The sequence below is a fragment of the Gymnoscopelus microlampas genome, assembly GCF_963454915.1.
Source record: "Gymnoscopelus microlampas genome assembly, chromosome: 12".
NCBI lineage: Eukaryota > Metazoa > Chordata > Actinopteri > Myctophiformes > Myctophidae > Gymnoscopelus > Gymnoscopelus microlampas.
This window is the reverse complement of record NC_139949.1, coordinates 26459730-26476674: the sequence shown is the minus strand read 5'-3', so window position 1 is coordinate 26476674 and position 16945 is coordinate 26459730. Positions and strand designations below refer to the sequence as shown.

General features: G+C 40.6%; 2 protein-coding genes across 3 annotated transcripts; one reads left to right on the top strand and one right to left on the bottom strand.

Annotated features, from left to right (window-relative positions):
* The first annotated feature begins 2105 nt into the window (after positions 1-2105).
* LOC311057956 (beta-galactosidase-1-like protein 2) lies at positions 2106-9331 on the top strand. Of its 2 annotated transcripts, XM_084075176.1 has the most exons (19): positions 2106-2245; positions 2715-2900; positions 2990-3058; positions 4191-4286; positions 4769-4877; positions 4981-5073; positions 5252-5333; positions 5524-5588; positions 5713-5797; positions 6165-6302; positions 6495-6575; positions 6682-6788; positions 6884-7030; positions 7456-7527; positions 7656-7734; positions 7919-8006; positions 8096-8207; positions 8358-8474; positions 8866-9331. In XM_084075176.1, exons 1-19 carry the CDS (start codon positions 2154-2156, stop codon positions 8950-8952), a joined length of 1905 nt encoding a protein of 634 aa, XP_083931302.1. In that variant the 5' UTR covers positions 2106-2153; the 3' UTR covers positions 8953-9331. The 2 variants fall into 2 exon arrangements, with proteins under 2 accessions (XP_083931302.1, XP_083931303.1); XM_084075177.1 differs by lacking the exon at positions 4191-4286.
* A 951-nt stretch (positions 9332-10282) lies between these two features.
* LOC311057589 (galactosylgalactosylxylosylprotein 3-beta-glucuronosyltransferase 1-like) lies at positions 10283-14598 on the bottom strand (the record flags this gene model as incomplete). Its single annotated transcript, XM_084074579.1, has 5 exons — positions 10283-10787; positions 11172-11277; positions 12972-13268; positions 13514-14025; positions 14481-14598. 4 exons carry the CDS (start codon positions 14596-14598, stop codon positions 11191-11193), a joined length of 1014 nt encoding a protein of 337 aa, XP_083930705.1. The 3' UTR covers positions 10283-10787; positions 11172-11190.
* Positions 14599-16945: the final 2347 nt, after the last annotated feature.

Here is a 16945-nt window from a genome sequence, read left to right as displayed (position 1 = left end):
TCAAATGGCCTAAATGTATAGAGCAATTTGCAACATGTACCACCAGGTGGCGACATAGTCCACCAATAGGCTATTACTCGAATAAAACGTGGCATAGGCTACACTACAGTATTGATTAAAGATATTATGATAATAGGAATTTATTTTACTTTTAATTAATGCATAATCCTTCTGTACAGGTCATTGACGAAATTAATCTGAATTCAAAGAAATGTATTATTATTATTATTATTATTATTATTATTATTATTATTATTATTAGGCTACTATCTTGTTTTTTCTTTTGTTTATTCATTTGTTTATTTCAAAGCTCAGGTTTTTAGAGATTCTTATTATCACCTTGATAGTTGAACGGGCAGTGGTGGATGAAGTACTCAACCCCAGTATCAGTAAAGGTACAAGATGCAAAGATACTAATGGTCAAATGTACTCCACTACAAGTAAAAGTAGCTCAGTCAAAATGTTACTCGAGTAGAAGTACAAAAGTAATTACGTTTAAATATACTTAAGTATTCTAAACGACATGCTTTTAAGTGCAAGTACAAGTAAAAGTAGAAGTAAATGTATTTTATATATCAGGGAATGAAGAAGACCTTGCGTGCTCGAAATGTTGGTTTCCAAATTAATCCTGCATCGTGGCTACAAGTGTGCAGGCTTTTTCTTTATTTTCATATTTACTTGCATAGAACTTTAAAATTCTGTTCAGCTCACAACCCACACATAGTCATTGAAATTGTCAGCCAGCTCTGTGCAGTTTTGGAGAAGCAAAAACTCCTGACTAGACACATAACTTCACCATGTGTGAGAACACTGTTTCGTGTGAAATCCATCGAACCTCAGAACCTGTTCTTTACAGCTTCTTCACAGCTTTCATGACATCTGACAATTCACCACTAATTTCTTTGACAATGTTACAAGTGACTCCCTAGTCCCTGTGTAACATGCAGTTTAACCTGTGACCTGTGTAGCATGCAGTGCCTCCATCAGGTGCTCACATAAGAGCCAACCACAACCAGTGCTCGAGCACCTGCCTATTTGCTTTCATAGGAGAAATTGCCCTTCTCTTATTTAAATATCGGTTTTGCTGAACTACAGTTGCTCTCCACCCTGCTCTCATTCAATACAATGTTGGTTAGGTCGCTTTGTTTTCTCATCCTGATAAGCCTGAACATGTTTTAGTTGAGCATGGCAGTCTCCATGTTTCTTGTTAAAACCTGAGTATAAAAAGCACAAAAATTACAAATTAAGTTGTCGCTATGCAACACCTTTAAAAACATGCAGCAGAAGAAGGAAATGTAAACATCTCCTGTGGGTGTGAAGTGTGGTTTGCATTATAGGACATTATGCAAGTAACACTCAAGTGAGTGAGTGAAGAGTGAACTTGCTACAGTAGTTTCTGTTGACAGTCTTTTTATGAGGGCTTATCTTTGAATCATTATCATTCACATTTGTAATTATATGAAGTATGTATACTTTTACTAGACACTGGTTCTATATTGTTTAACTTATCTGTTGCCTAAATTGCTACTGTCCTCCACACAGTGGGGGTTGGGGTTATAGTTGGGTAGTCTTTCTTACAATTTATATTTGCTAATAGTATGTTGGATTCATGCATATTTTCAGACATTTAAAACAAAACAAAAAAGTATCGGGAAAAAAAATGGGTGACCCCCCTGCAGTGACTCAGAGGACCGCCTGGGGGGGGGGGGAAGTGCCAACCTAAAAATAACTAGTAGCCTACTTCACAGCCTTCCTAGAAATTTACTTGAGTAAAATTAAATATTTGTCTTGGAAATGTACTTGAGTGAAAGTAAAAAGTATCAAACAAATCTAATACTCAAGTAAAGTACAAATACTCAACATCTGTAAGTACAGTACGCAAGTAAATTTACTCCCTTACTGTCCACCACTGTGAACGGGACATTTTGGCCAACTCAAAACCAGAAGATAGCCATTTAGAAATAAATGGTCTATTGTGAAACTTAGATGTTGATTTGGTTTCCATAGCTACAGTGGCACACCCACAAGGCGGTACATTTCTAGCCAGCAGCATCTTGCGCTCCTCTTCGGCGTAACAACTCTTACTTTTCCATTGAGGAACTCAAGTTGTTTGACGCATATGTCATTTGAAAGGCACCTCCTAAACTCTATCGATGGTTGTACTGAGAATAAGAAATGTACAAAAAAGGCATTATGTACTTATCTGTTTGAGCATCGTTGGCTTCATTATGTACAGATACCTCAGGTAAGTTCTTTAAAATTAATTTGTTCAACTATATCATTATATTTATTTCTAGCTTCTCCGTTAATTGTTTTTACCACAGATGATTGTCATTGGCAAAACTAAGACATGCAAACTGCAATGGCATCTGTCATATTGCCTGTCTGTCTGTGTGTGTGTGTGTGTGTGTGTGTGTGTGTGTGTGTGTGTGTGTGTGTGTGTGTGTGTGTGTGTGTGTGCGCGTTCGTGCGTGCGTGCGTGCGTGCGTGCGTGCGTGCGTGCGTGCGTGCGTGCGTGCGTGCGTGCGTGCGTGCGTGCGTGCGTGCGTGCGTGCGTGCGTGCGTGCGTGTGTGTGCATGCTTTCTTATTTGTATAGTGTTTGGAACACATAACACATTCAAATACCAGGCATGTTATCAGAGTCATGTGGTCTGTCTGTTCAAACAAGATGCCATGTGTCTGTCTGTGACACAAAACCCCAATTCTTCTCCAGGATGCCAGCAGGAGGTGGGAGAATGACTAGGAAATTGGGTCTGAATGGCAACTCATCTCAGTTCACCCTGGAGGGAGAGTATTTTCGTATCATTGGTGGATCGGTCCACTATTTTCGCGTCCCCAGGGCTTACTGGAAGGACCGCCTGATGAAAATGAAGGCCTGTGGCATCAACACTCTTACTACGTAGGATGTACAGTTCAGATCATAATGTTTTATATATCACAAGCCTGGTCACTGGCTGACTACTAACAAAAACACACCCTCCCCTGCAGGCATATACCATGGAGCTTACACCAGCCACAGAGAGATGTGTACGACTTCCACACACAGCTGGACTTAGAGTAAGGACCAAACTGTTGAACTATCGTAATATCTAATTGTGCTGTAGTGTGTCATTCTACATTCTGCATTGTAGAATGACATACCATGCTTGGTTTGATAAACCATCTCTCACTCTCATGATAAAAATAAATAAAATAGAGCTTACAAGTCTTCCAAACAGCTTTCAGAAATCTCTAGTCAAGTCCATTATGTATTCACCAAAGTTGACCAAAGTGCTGTACAGCATGTGAATAAAAACAGTAAACAATACAATAGTCAATAACTAAGGTTAAAACATGAGAGTTAAAAGAGCATAAATATAACGATACACAATAACACATACTGTAGAATAGAAGATAAAAAATGGGCGTGCATGACATGGAGAATGGTTTGAAGGGGCAGACATAACAGAGAAAGGTTAGCTATTATTCCATAGATTGGGGGCAGCAACAGAAAAAGCATGATCACACTTTTGCTCGCGGTTTGCAGAACTGTAAGAAGCATCTGGTCCAATGATCTACATTAAGTGGCCTGAGAGGTGATGAGGGCGAAGAGTAGCTGCAAGCTCAGAGATATAGGGTGGTGCTAGTCCATTCAGGGCTTTAAAAACAAATAATACTACTTCAAAATCGGTTCTGTGTCTTATTGGGCACCAATGAAGGGAGGCCAGTATAGAGGTAATGTTGTCCAGTTTAAAATTGCCAAACTAGTATCTAACAATAATATTTAAGTGTATTGGGAATTTCTCCCTTTGTGTATGGGCCATTGTAGGACAAAGTATACATCAGGTGTAATCAGGGCTGGTGTCTGGTATCAGACACCAGCCTCACCCCTGGGATCTGATGCCCAGGGGAGTAGGTAGCAGAGGTATTCACCATGACAACAAGTGGCATTACCACAACAACAACCTATCATGCACTTAATGGCACAGGGGTAATAAGTATATGGTGAGATGTGATCCCTAATTATTTCACACAGTTCAAATAAGGAGATGTTGTGGAACTACACTGAAACTTTAAAAAACAAGAAAAGAACATCCTTTGTGTGTACATATGGCGTAGTGTCATACTTAATGACAAACCCTGCCTTCTCATGCTTAAAGTAAGGTTGTTTTTGTATGTATTGTGAACATATTCTCAATCTTGATTTCAGAGCCTATATTAACCTTGCTGCTGAGTTAGGACTCTGGGTGATTCTACGTCCAGGGCCATATATATCTTCTGAGCTGGATTTAGGAGGGCTGCCTAGGTAAATCAGTGTGCAACACTAATTCATATGGGGAAAGTATTGTATTGTATCTATATTTTGAAATACACAATTCGATGTAAAGTAGAAGGTACAAATCAGCCAAAAGTCCTTGCAGTTCTCTGAAAAGAAGTGGTCATTCTGGAGGACATTCCTCAATAAATAAACTTAACTTAGTAAGAGTGCACATCTGATCGCATAGAAAACACTTGATCTCACACCACAAAGTGCTATTTATATTGCTGTATGTAGCCATGGCGACCACGGTAAGCTAGTTACATTTCCCTGTGAGGGGAACGTTTGTGCTGCATGTGAAGCTCAGCATGCCTCTCTCGTTATTGCAGCTCGGTGGCATTGTCACGGAAATAGCGGATCTACAAGCTCAGTTCTGAGCTTGTAGATCGGCTATTTTCAACACACGACACTGACACACACAACTAATTATTACTGAGGCTTTTAGAACCTTGTATTCTGTCTCTTTGCAGTTGGCTTCTTCGTGATGCAAACATGAGGCTGAGAACAACGTACCCAGGATTCACTGAGGCTGTGAACACTTTTTTTGATAAACTCATTCCAAAAGTCATTCCACTACAGGTTATTGTTTTTACAGGCAAACTTGAAAATGGGTATACTGTAGTTGTACCAGTTGACTTACTATGTGTTCCTTATAATCCTGTTATTTATTGTGTTATTTCAGTTCAAGAAAGGAGGTCCCATTATTGCAGTCCAACTGGAAAATGATTATGGATCGTTTGCAAAGGATGAGAATTATATGCTTTTCATTAAGGAGGTAATGCATTGCTTATACTAATGCACAAACACAGATATAGGCTAGATGCAGATATAGAGACAGACATCGAGAGAGAGAGAGAGAGAGAGAGAGAGAGAGAGAGAGAGAGAGAGAGAGAGAGAGGGGGGGAGGGATGCTGATGATGCTACTGTCACTTGTTTTGTTGTTGCTTTGAAAGGCCTTACAGTCCAGAGGGATCAGTGAGCTCTTGCTCACATCAGATGACCACAACGGATTAAAGGCAGGTGGCGTGACTGGAGGTAGGATACAGTATGTCATTTATACACAGTAAAAGAGTGTTAATTGAATTCAATGTGTGTCCAATTAAATCTGAAAATGTAATAATAGACACGTAAGGCTCCGGATTTTTGTGTCTGGAGACACTCTCTCTCTCTCTCTCTCTATCTCTCTCTCTCTCTCTCTCTCTCTCTCTCTCTCTCTCTCTCGCAGTCATCAGAACAGTGAAGTTGCAGAAACTCAACATGAAGTACATACAGGAGCTGAACGCTATCCAGGTAGATGTTAAACCTCTCTACATGACTTCTTTATCATCGCTATACAAGCCAACAATAAATATACTTTACACATTGGCTCATGAGTTTGCTGCTGTAGGTTGGAATTTCTTTCCTCCCATTTCAGCCTGACAGCCCTGCTATGGTGATGGACTACTGGACTGGCTCGTTTGATGTGTGGGGTGATCTCCACCACGTGCTCCCACCAGAGGGTATGAACAGCTTAATTCCTACATGCAAATCATAGTCACAGATGTATTAGATGACATTGATGTTTCTCTATTTTATGATATTTAGCCCAGGGTTACCTACTTTGTATTGGCCAGCATGTGTGCGGGGCCAGCCCTGCTGTAGAACAGGGGAAGTGAATGAAGGATTATTTCAGCATGTAGAATTAAAACGATTTTTAAAGTGTAACCATCGTGTAGCATATAGGTATACACCTGGCAGGATACTGTACCTCCTCCACATTGTATCACAATATCAGGCTAAGTCATTTAAACTTTGTTGCACGACTGTGAAGCGTCATAAGCCTTCATTATAACTTAAAGGCTGTCACAACATCTGTCTTTCGGGCAGATGTGGTGTCCACTGTGCGAGAGATTCTAAGGCGAGGCATGTCCATCAACCTATACATGTTCCACGGGGGCTCGAATTTTGGCTTCATGAGTGGAGCGCTGGCCAACCCTTCCTACAAAGCATTAGTGGCCAGCTATGGTTGGTTTATTTTTTACCATTCTTATAAATATAAAAACATTTGTAAAATAATTGTACCATTACTAGATCAAGCAGAATGACATTTGTGGTTATTGAGCTCTATTTTCCCATAATGCTGTGTTACTTGTTATAACCAGCAGTAGGCAGTACAAAACAGAAAATCCATCCTTCTTTTTGGTGTATGTGACACAGATTATGATGCTCCCTTGTCTGAAGCTGGGGAGTACACTTCAAAGTACCATCTCCTCAGAGATCTTTTTAGCCGATACAATAGTAAGTTTGATACTAAATGAGTATAGATAAGACTTACCTCTGTAATACATGTTTAATCCATGGAGGCTGTGACTGACTTCTTTGCCCAATCACTACTTTATGGCAGGCGAGGGTCTCCTCGATATGCCAGCCCTGCATTATAGGGAGGCTTATGAACCAGCCATCATGTATAATCACCTGTCTTTGTGGGATGCCTTGAGCTTCACAGAAGGGGTATGCGTGCCATCCACTATTTGTTGTGCACAAGTATACTGTATGTGACAGTTTTTTGCATGTTCACATCATATCCACCCTATATTTTTCCATAGTCATTTAAATCTTCCACTCCAGTAAACATGGAGAATCTACCACTGAACAATAACAATGGCCAGTCATATGGATACACCTTATATGAGACAACCATCACCTCTGGAGGATTACTCAAATCTGAAGATAATGTTAGAGACCGTGCCCTGGTGAGTAATCCTTGTACACTACATGACATGCATCAATCAGCTCACTTTACGCAGTCCTATCAATAATTTCAGCACAATAGAAGGCACAGTGTCCTTTGCAATCAACTGGACTTGTTGCAAGCACTTTATTGAAGAAATTACTGCAAACCACTCTACAAGATCAGTGAATTAGACAAACCCTGAGCTCCAACATGCCTGCTTATCTTACTAAATTATTATTTACTACAGTTTACTGTACTGACAATTAACACCTGTCAACAGTTATGATATATCCAAGGGAATACAGTGAATGTAAAGTAGCCTATAAGGAAATTATGTCTGTAATAACATTGGCCAAACTAATGTCCCTCTAAGATATGCCTTAAAGAATGACAGCATTGATGTTATTTTGAAACCAAAGTTTTGAAAGTGAGTATCATCTCCAGGTGTTTGTAGACAGACACTACATTGGACTTTTCAAACGGCGGAGCCTGGAGCTAGCGGTACCTGATGGTAAGGTATGGACAGTGAGCACAATTGTCCATTGACACTCAGTCTGTTCTATCCAATGTGATAGCCAAAAAGCATTGGCTGATTTAACCATTTAGACATATTGAAAGAGCCTCACAGAGATTTCTCTCTATAGGGACAACGGACACTGAGCTTGCTAGTAGAGAACTGTGGACGGGTGCACCATGGAAAAGCCATTGACAAACAACACAAAGGTACTGCAGTACATCAATATATATGCTACTAAAATGCTCAAGCACTGTGTGGTATCAACATTCCTCAGTATTAATTGAACTGTAAAAATGAACGAGTCCATTTTTTGAAAGAACATTGAGGATTTTACTGTGTAGCAGTGGGAATACTGGCTATTTTTGATCATTGTTTTTCACTTTCTTGCAGGTCTCGTGGGAGATATTTTATTAAACAATATCCCTTTGCGGGATTTTACGATATACAGCTTGGATATGAAACCCAGCTTTATTGATAGGTTTGTGCTCTTCGTTAAGCTGAAAGCACTGTACAGATGCTGTAAATTGTATTTTTACATGGAAATTTTAAATGGCTGCTTTATTTCAGTCTCTATCAAGCACCTTGGAAATCCCTCCCTGAAAGTCCCAGCTTCCCAGGATTTTTCATGGGGAGACTGTTTACATATGGTTATCCAAGTGATACATTTGTCAAACTGCCAGTGAGTGGAAACCGACCAACATATATAAGCATACAATACTTTACTGTGATACAACTGCTCTCATTCCTTGTTAGATTTGAGAGAACTTCACTGCATAGGTTTTTACAGAACCAGTTTTGATGTATTATTTTACTCTGTCCATATCCACAGGGCTGGGGAAAAGGTGTTGTCTTTATTAATGGGGTGAACCTGGGCCGTTACTGGTCTATTGGCCCACAACAAGCTCTCTATCTGCCTGGTCCCATTCTCAACAGTGGAATCAACCAGGTACGTACTGCAAAATGGCATTTGTTCAGAGGAATAATTTGTCACATGGAGCTTGTCCTTTAGACTACTTTTTAATTTCAAGGACCCCCAGTTTGATATGCATTAGGGCATGGACCCCTATTTGATATTATTTTTCTCTGGGATCTCTTTTTATCCATAGATTGTAAAATCCTCGTGTTCATTTAGAGTGCATTTTTTTTTCTCTCGAGTGACAAACCTGTAAGGATTCATCAATCATGAACTATCAATAATTTAGCTGGGGACCCCCTGGAACCCCCTCAAGGACCCCTGGGGGTCCCCGGGCCCCACATTGAAAACCAGTCTTAATAGTTCTAACTCCTAGGGTTTTTCTCAAATGCTCACAGTATATCTCACCTTTCATGGCACTCAGATCATTGTGTTTGAAGAGCAAGAGGCTGAATACAAGGTCCAGTTTGAGGAGATGCCTGATCTTGGCATGGCAGCAGACATCCAGTGATTATTCCCCCCATCAGAGCAAAGCATGGACAAAGATTATTATTATTTTTTTTGGATATCGGATACATATTAATATTACTTTGGTATTACTTTTATCAAGCACTGCAAATATCAACTTAGATAACAATACATGAAAATGTACACTGTGCTTTACTGCAGTCCATGTTTTGTATTAAACTCTGTTACTCCTGTGATACACCTGTAGATACTAAAACCTGTCCAGCAGATTCTGTACCAACCCAGTCACAAATGCCAATTGAAGGCACAGACACATGTATAAGGAGAAGGCTTTTATAATTCTGTACATACTGTACCTGTCTTTACAGTGGCTCTTTAATAAGCAGAATTACCAAATAAATAATTTTGCTTCTGGTTATCCATTTAAAAGGCAATCATTTCTGGTTCGGTTAGAATCTGGTTACAAAACATCATTAGAGGTGTGTGGATTGTGTGCATACTGCATATACTGCAGAATGTGTGGTGTAACATTTGGCGGTCTTAAAAATATTTATTTAAAAACATTATTCAGTGATTTAATATGACTTCTTCCTAGGAGGGGTGTATACATAGGTATAAATAACAACACAAGTTGAACCATCACAATACCCTGATCCCTGATCCCTGACACCCTGATCTTAAAGAGAAGGTTCAGGATTTTTAAAAGTCCATTCAACTGATGATAAATGAACCACGTTATGAGCTTGTCGATCGTCAATTTTCGCTATTCGTCGTACAATGCAGTACAGGCCTTAAGTGGATAAGACCCCTCTAGAGAGTTGATGTATTAAGGCCATGAGGTTTCTTTGCTGGATACTTTCATAATTAGAGTGAAAAAATACAGTCCTTATGTACAACGTTGAGTTATATACCACATTAACTTGGACTAGAATTGCTAATAAATACTATACCGTCATTTACGTTAGGTATGAAAATGGTCTCACTGTTCACAGGCTTCTAAAAATCCTGAACCTCGCCTTTGAGAATATACAAATAACTCGTATATCACAAATAAACAAGTCCTCAAAGAAATAACCCTATAAATAGATCAATACCTCATTGATCTGTGTATTTGAGTGCATGTGTGTGTGTGTGTGTGTGTGTGTGTGTGTGTGTGTGTGTGTGTGTGTGCGTGCGTGCGTGCGTGCGTGCGTGCGTGCGTGCGTGCGTGCGTGCGTGCGTGCGTGCGTGCGTGCGTGTGTGCGTGTGTGTGTGTGTGTGTGCCTGTGTGCATACTGTTGTGTAACAGTTACATGTGCACATGTTGGAGAGTTACAGAACTCCTAATTAGTGCTGAGTTCGGGATGCTATCTGAATAGCTCAGTGTTGTACAGTTGAAAGTGGCGAGGGTTCATATCCCCTCTGTGTAGTCAGCGCTGACTCACTTGAGACAAGGGTTCCTTTATTCCTCTGTGCAGGCCAGTGCCCAGACAAACAGTTTGGTTCGGGACAAAGGGGACCCTATTTAATGCCGATTGGATGGTTGGCTGGTGTTGTCTGGCTTAAGCAGCCCTTTTATGGCTTGCTGTGCCATCCCTTGCTGCAGTTTAAACTGCCTGACATCCTTTGTTTTAGCTCCCCGGAGGGATCTCAATGGGCAAGCGAGCTCATGTTGGCAGCTTCTGCCTGGGTGTTACATCAGTCAGGGCCTCTAACAGAATAGGATCGTTTCTTCAGTGCGGATGTGCTGTGATTCCAGCGCACGCTTCTTGTGCTGCTCGTGGTGGCCCATGTTTGCCTCAGTTCCTGAGTTATGGCAAGGTCAGCTACAGCACTGCAAAAACATTATTGACCCCTGACCATAGCCTTATGGAGCCACAGGGTTGCTTTCAATCCAGCCTGAAACAGTACCAGTAAAAGAACAATGATTACATAGTCCAAAATAAATAAATGAGTGAAGACAGTATAAAAATGGCCATACTGTATCCATTAAAAACCTATAGTGAGAATCACTGACTTTTTATTTTACCTGGGATAGAATATAATCACAACAAAACATGACATAAAATGGCAGACATCATTCCAAGCCTTACTGACCTTAATAACGCAGCGGCCATTTTCCTCTTAAGTGAGCATATGTACTCATATATGTATGAGTAAATTGGCTGGTGTATGAATATGGCCAATGGTGCATAGTTTAACCGATATGGCCCCTAACCAACCTCCCGAAGATAATCACTGTGTGGGATCAGATTAATTTGCTGCCTATAGCTCTTTTATTACCTGTGTTGGAAGAAGTATCTCATATCTCCACAGTGGAATCTGTAAAGCCCTTCTTGCCCTCATTGACCAGCACAGGTCTTTCTGTCCGTGTGTGCCATACTAGTACCTGAAATCAAGAAAACATGGAAGGGTGAAAATATATTCAATGTTATGGAAATACAAATACTCCAATGTATACACATTTTGTTTCTAGCTATCATGTGTCATACATTCCAGCTCCATTTATTTGACGTTTCATTGGTCTAGCCTTATTCAAGATCAGAGATTTTTTGTGAAGAAGGCCGATGCACATCTCAAAGGTTGGTGACAGGTGCGTAAGTCAAAAAATGCATATATTCAGAAGGGAATCTCTGATGGTGAAATCAAAGAAAAGGACCCGCACACTGTCAGAAACTTGCAAAAAAATAAATTTGCTCTTTATTCGACGTTTCGGTCGTTAGACCTTCATCTAAGTCTGTATTTCCTGATGAAGGTCTAATGACCGAAATGTCAAATAAAGAGCAACATTTTTTTGCAAGTTCCTGACAGTGTGCGGGTCCTTTTCTTTGATTTCACCATCAGAGATTCCCTTGAGAATTGAATTAAAACCAGCATAGAAGCTATATAAGCTAAGTCACGCCATAATGCACGCGATGATGATTGCACAATCAGGGTGGACTAGAGGCCATCAGCCAAACACAACAATTAGAACAAACAGGAAATGCACAGTATGCCTTACATAAAACAGACAAACAAACAAATAAGAAAAACACTACAAAAACATATACAGTGTAAATTTCCCATTTATAATTTCCAATACATTTCTGATATTGAGGAAAAGTTACAAACATCACTCCTAAAATAACATCAGACAACTTAACCACGTGAACCCTCTATTCTTCGTAAAACGGACCGGAGTTACAACTATACTTCAATGAATCCAGTAATGTACCCTCTTGGAAAGTAAAATATCCAGGTTACCTCCCCTTGGGGGAAGTGATGCCCTTTCAAAACCAATAGGCTATACATTTGTGAGGAAATAGGATGATTATTAGTATTTTTAATGTCCAGTAGGATTATTATTATTATAACACATGCCACCACATAATTTATGTTTTTGCATCTAATAGTGTTCAGTAATATATGTTTTGTTTTGTCTACAACTTACAACTGGAGATGGAGCGTGTAACACATTTTTTCCACTTATTTTAAATTTAGTTGTACTCTGTGATCGGCACCTAACCAATATAACTGTGTGCATTTTCTTTTTGATTGGTTATTATCTGATAGTTAACGAATGAGGACAACCTGGGGTATTAATTCACATCTTCTGACAGATATTGTACAAAATGATTCAGCTGGAGTATTTTGTCATCAGATGGTCCAGTTGTCAAACACGTAATCAAAATAAATAAAATCCCAACACCAGTGTACTCCCGTTTACAAATGAACCCATTAAAACCGGGAATTTTAGATTTTTTTGCATTGGCTATTCAAGCAGACATACAAGCTCACAGCGTGTCACTTCATGCCGCACTGCAAGCTTGTACATCTGCTATATTTGAACATTTTTGAAAAATCTTGAAAGTGTGTGAACTACTGATTTAGAAGGCACTTGTAGAATCGGCCTCAGGTCTTAATGGGTTAATTTTAAGATAGTACGTAAATGGGGGTACAGTACATTGGTGTGCGGATTTTATTTATTTTGATTACTTGTCAAAGTTTTGATCCAGCACCCAACCTAGTAGGTTTGGGATGCGTGTCTTCTGCCTTCCTCTCATCCTAGTACCACTTCATACGAGCAGAGCCATGCTGTATTACCTTAGTGCAGTTAGCAGCCTTGGGCTCCAAGTCATTGAGAGTGACCAGCTCCTTTAACAAGCTACTCTCCTGATAGCCGCCCTTCACCCCTTGCAGCTTGAAATAGGCCTGAGGTTTATAGAGTATGAGGTGTAGGTTCACGGCGAAGCCAGCCATGTCGATGGCGAAGGGCCGGTGTGGGTCGAACACAGTCTTCCAGCCATACACCTTGCCCAGAGTGTTCACTTTAGGGGATTCGTACCGTAGGCCTCCCACGAAGGCCACGGGCCACACGGACACCTTTCTGGTGGAACGCATCTATGCAGATGGAGATACATAGAAAGAATGCAAGTGGTGGAAATTATTCTCACAAGACATTTTGAGTATCTTAATACTTATAGCACAGGTTATCATAATCTGTGTCAAAATGATCAGTCAGATGGAAACACCTCAATACTGGTTACAGGCTAAAGTCTATAGAGTTGCTTGCACAAAATGCAGACAAACATTGCTGTTTCTGTCCAGGACTATGTACAGTACCAGACACATCACTCCTCCCTCACCTCTTCAAACACTTCCAGACTGTATGTGTTGTCGTCGTCTCCAAAGTAAACAATCCCTGGCTGGCTTCTGTTGCCACTGAAGGTGTCCCTGAGCCACCGCAGGCCCAGATTCCTCTGCATGGTTCCCCGCGGGATCCGGGGGTCCCTGGTGTCCCCGCGTAACTTGTAGTTTGTGGGTGTCTCCACGTTGAGGTGGGTGTAGTTGAGGCCCGTCTCACGGAGAAGGCGGCTGACAAGAGATGTCCTTCTCTGGGAGTCCTCCACCAGGATCCAGTGCAGGTTGGGCACGTGGAGCAGCGTGTTCGCCAGGCGCGTCAGCTCCGCCTTCTGCACTGACCGGCTGTAGGTGGGGGTGATTATGTGTAAGGTGGGCAGTACATCGGACCAGGGAGGGGGCCGGGTGTAGACATACTCGGTACGTACCACCTCCACGATGTCAGGCTCCTGCAGGGAGCAGGACTCCTTAAGCGCAAAGGTGTTCCTGGAGTTGGACGAGCTATCGCCGCTTTCATCTAGGACCCAATGGATAAGGAGCCCAATGTTACACTGGGGTAATGTGTACATTTTCTAATTCATACCACATATTGTATATAAATATACATTTAAAGTCAATACAACAACCCCCTATTTCAAGACACATTTTGGAGACACCAAACTCGATCTCATGATGATCTCATCAACAGAGATCATTAAGATATTAAAATCCCATTTACCTTATTTCCACATTTGAATCTAACTTAAACATACACTTTATGTTTCTGTAATTTCATTGAAGGATTAACCAAATGTATGATGTTTCAACAAGTGACTGACAGCTAGCTAGCAGAATGTTGAGCCCGTCTCAGACTGATGTGTCTTCAGTGTTTGTGCACATTTCACAAGGTGACACATGCACAATAGCAAAGCAGAATTATTGATGGGATAACCATAGACAGAAAAGAAAAAAACCTTTATGACCCAAAATGACCTTTGTCCTTTCGAGACGCTAGCAGAGGGGTGATGGTACTTTGGTGCCAAACAGTGATGAGCAGTGTCCATGGCAACACAATCAATACAATAGCCAGAATGTCTCGTCTCTTCGTCATCTCCAGGATCAGACCTGAGTCAAGTCATTACCTGCAGCACACATCAAACAACACATCAAACTCTGTGATGATCAGTGGTGGAAGAGGTACTCAGATCTTTCACATAAAGGGAAACCTTAGGCTGATTTGGTTTGTTTTCCAGTTCAGGTTAAAAACTATAGAAGATAAAAAAAAACAGGCTAGTAATTAAAGCAACATTAATAATGGGTGTGTTAGATTTAAGTGTGCCCACTCTGCTCAGAGTCATATGGGTGTGCTACTGATCAATGCAGTAGTGCAGCCTTTGATATTTGGAAGTTAACACACTTTTGTTTGTGGTAACATTTGCATGAACATTTGTTTATGATAATCATAAAATAGAAGATATACTGTAACAACCAAACATAGATACACTTGAATAAAACTTTGTTACTTTTCGTCACTTTAGTTTTTTGTGGATTTAAGCTGCGTCCCTAAGGATTACTGATGAACTTCAACAGACTGGGGATTCTTCACTTTTTCCCCCTCCATTGAGCCATATATTCTAAATCGTCACTCTTCTAAATCACTTATGAACATGCACGTGTTGTTGTTATGGTTGCTATTCTTATCTAAAGAGACATGACTGATCAAATTCAAGTGGCTCTTTTACTCTCTTCTTTCTTTTTTAAAATGCACCTCCTTTGAGCTACTATATTTAGCATGCTCTCATAGCCAGTGAATAGAGGAGCCCATCCATTGAGCCTGTCACAGTTACTATGTGATTTGTATTCTAAAGTACTATAGGGTTGGCCCTCCATTGAGATTCAGCATAGCTGCTGGCCAAATACTCCAAGGAGGTATGTTGTATAGAAAGTGTCTCTGGCTCACTGGAACCATTGCACACTGAAAAAAATAGGTCACAAAATGCTCCTAGCTTCCTTTTTTTTGTCTCATTTGAATGAAACCCTGCTGTATTACAAGGGAAAGCATGTCTCAGTTTGTGTGAGTGATAGGGGAAGTCTACAGCTTAGCAGAGAGGGTCTCATTGTTTGAAAAGATCTCTTCCCAGTGTGGGAAGAGTTACATATCGTCGAAACCTCATATCTCCATATTTCAACGTGAATTTTTCGTGAATGAATGCCCTATTTGTATTTTGGTATACAATAGTGTCACGAAAAAGTAGCAAAAATAGCCACATTGTGAGCATGTAGATTGGCAATTCTTTGCTATTTTTGGGGGGAATGTGAAAAGGTGATTAAGTCTGTCTGTGGGTTTTATAGATATTGAACAAATATAAGTATTAATACGAGCTTGTAACTAATAACTATATAATAACTACATTGGATCCATTGGAACACCATGGTAGAGCTTGTAACTAATAACTATATAATAACTACATTGGATCCATTGGAACACCATGGTTCTTTTTTCCCTGAAAAGTAGTGGACATACAGTACAGGGTTTCCATCCGTCAGCAACTACAGGATCCACTTCCTTGTTGTGTTCAATTCATCATGATGTAATGATGATGAAGAGGTACAGTAAAATGTTCTGTAAGAACATACCCATTCTTTATGGCTCACACACATGGCCAGCTCAGTGGGACACAGCACTGGATCTACATGAAGATATCTGTGGGAGAGGTGAGGGTTTCTGTACAGCATCCCTGCAGAAAGAATACAGACAGAAGTTGCACGTGGGCCAGACTGCATTGAGTATAGGTCTATTTGATTGGGGGGGGGGGTTCTGCCTTTACAGTGGAGATTTGACAAGAAACGTTACAGCAACACAATTCAAGGTTTTACTTGGTGTGGAGTAGACAGACACAGTGTGTGTGTGTGTGTGTGTGTGCGCGCGCGCGCGTGCATTGCTTGCGTGCGTCCCCTTCTGTGGAGCTTGGAGATTGTCCAATAGCTCCCTATACAGAACGGCAGTTAAAACCCCCAGCCTTTATTAACATTGAATATCATCTTACAAAACATCTGACCCAAAAACATCTGATGCCTATACTGCATCCAGCCACCCTTCATGTCAAGAGTAGGCTACTGATGAAGACAGAAACATACTGAAATTAATCCTTGATTAAAGAGGATCAACTGTGGTCTGTGAGATTGAAGTTTTGCAAGTTAATTATCCCACTGAGGCTGGGTTAAATGAGATCCCTGTTTGAACACAGTCCGCAAACAAACAAAAAATGCTTGCTCTCACTCTGACATTTTCCTGAACTGACACAAATATTCAAAACTATCTTTTTTGGTGACGCTGCGATTAGAGCAGGGTATTATTGGAGTTACAGTAGGATACCAGCTGGAGATTTCACAGAAATTTCACGTAATAAAGATCATTACAACTCCAGCTCAACAGCATTCTTATGTCATCATAGCCC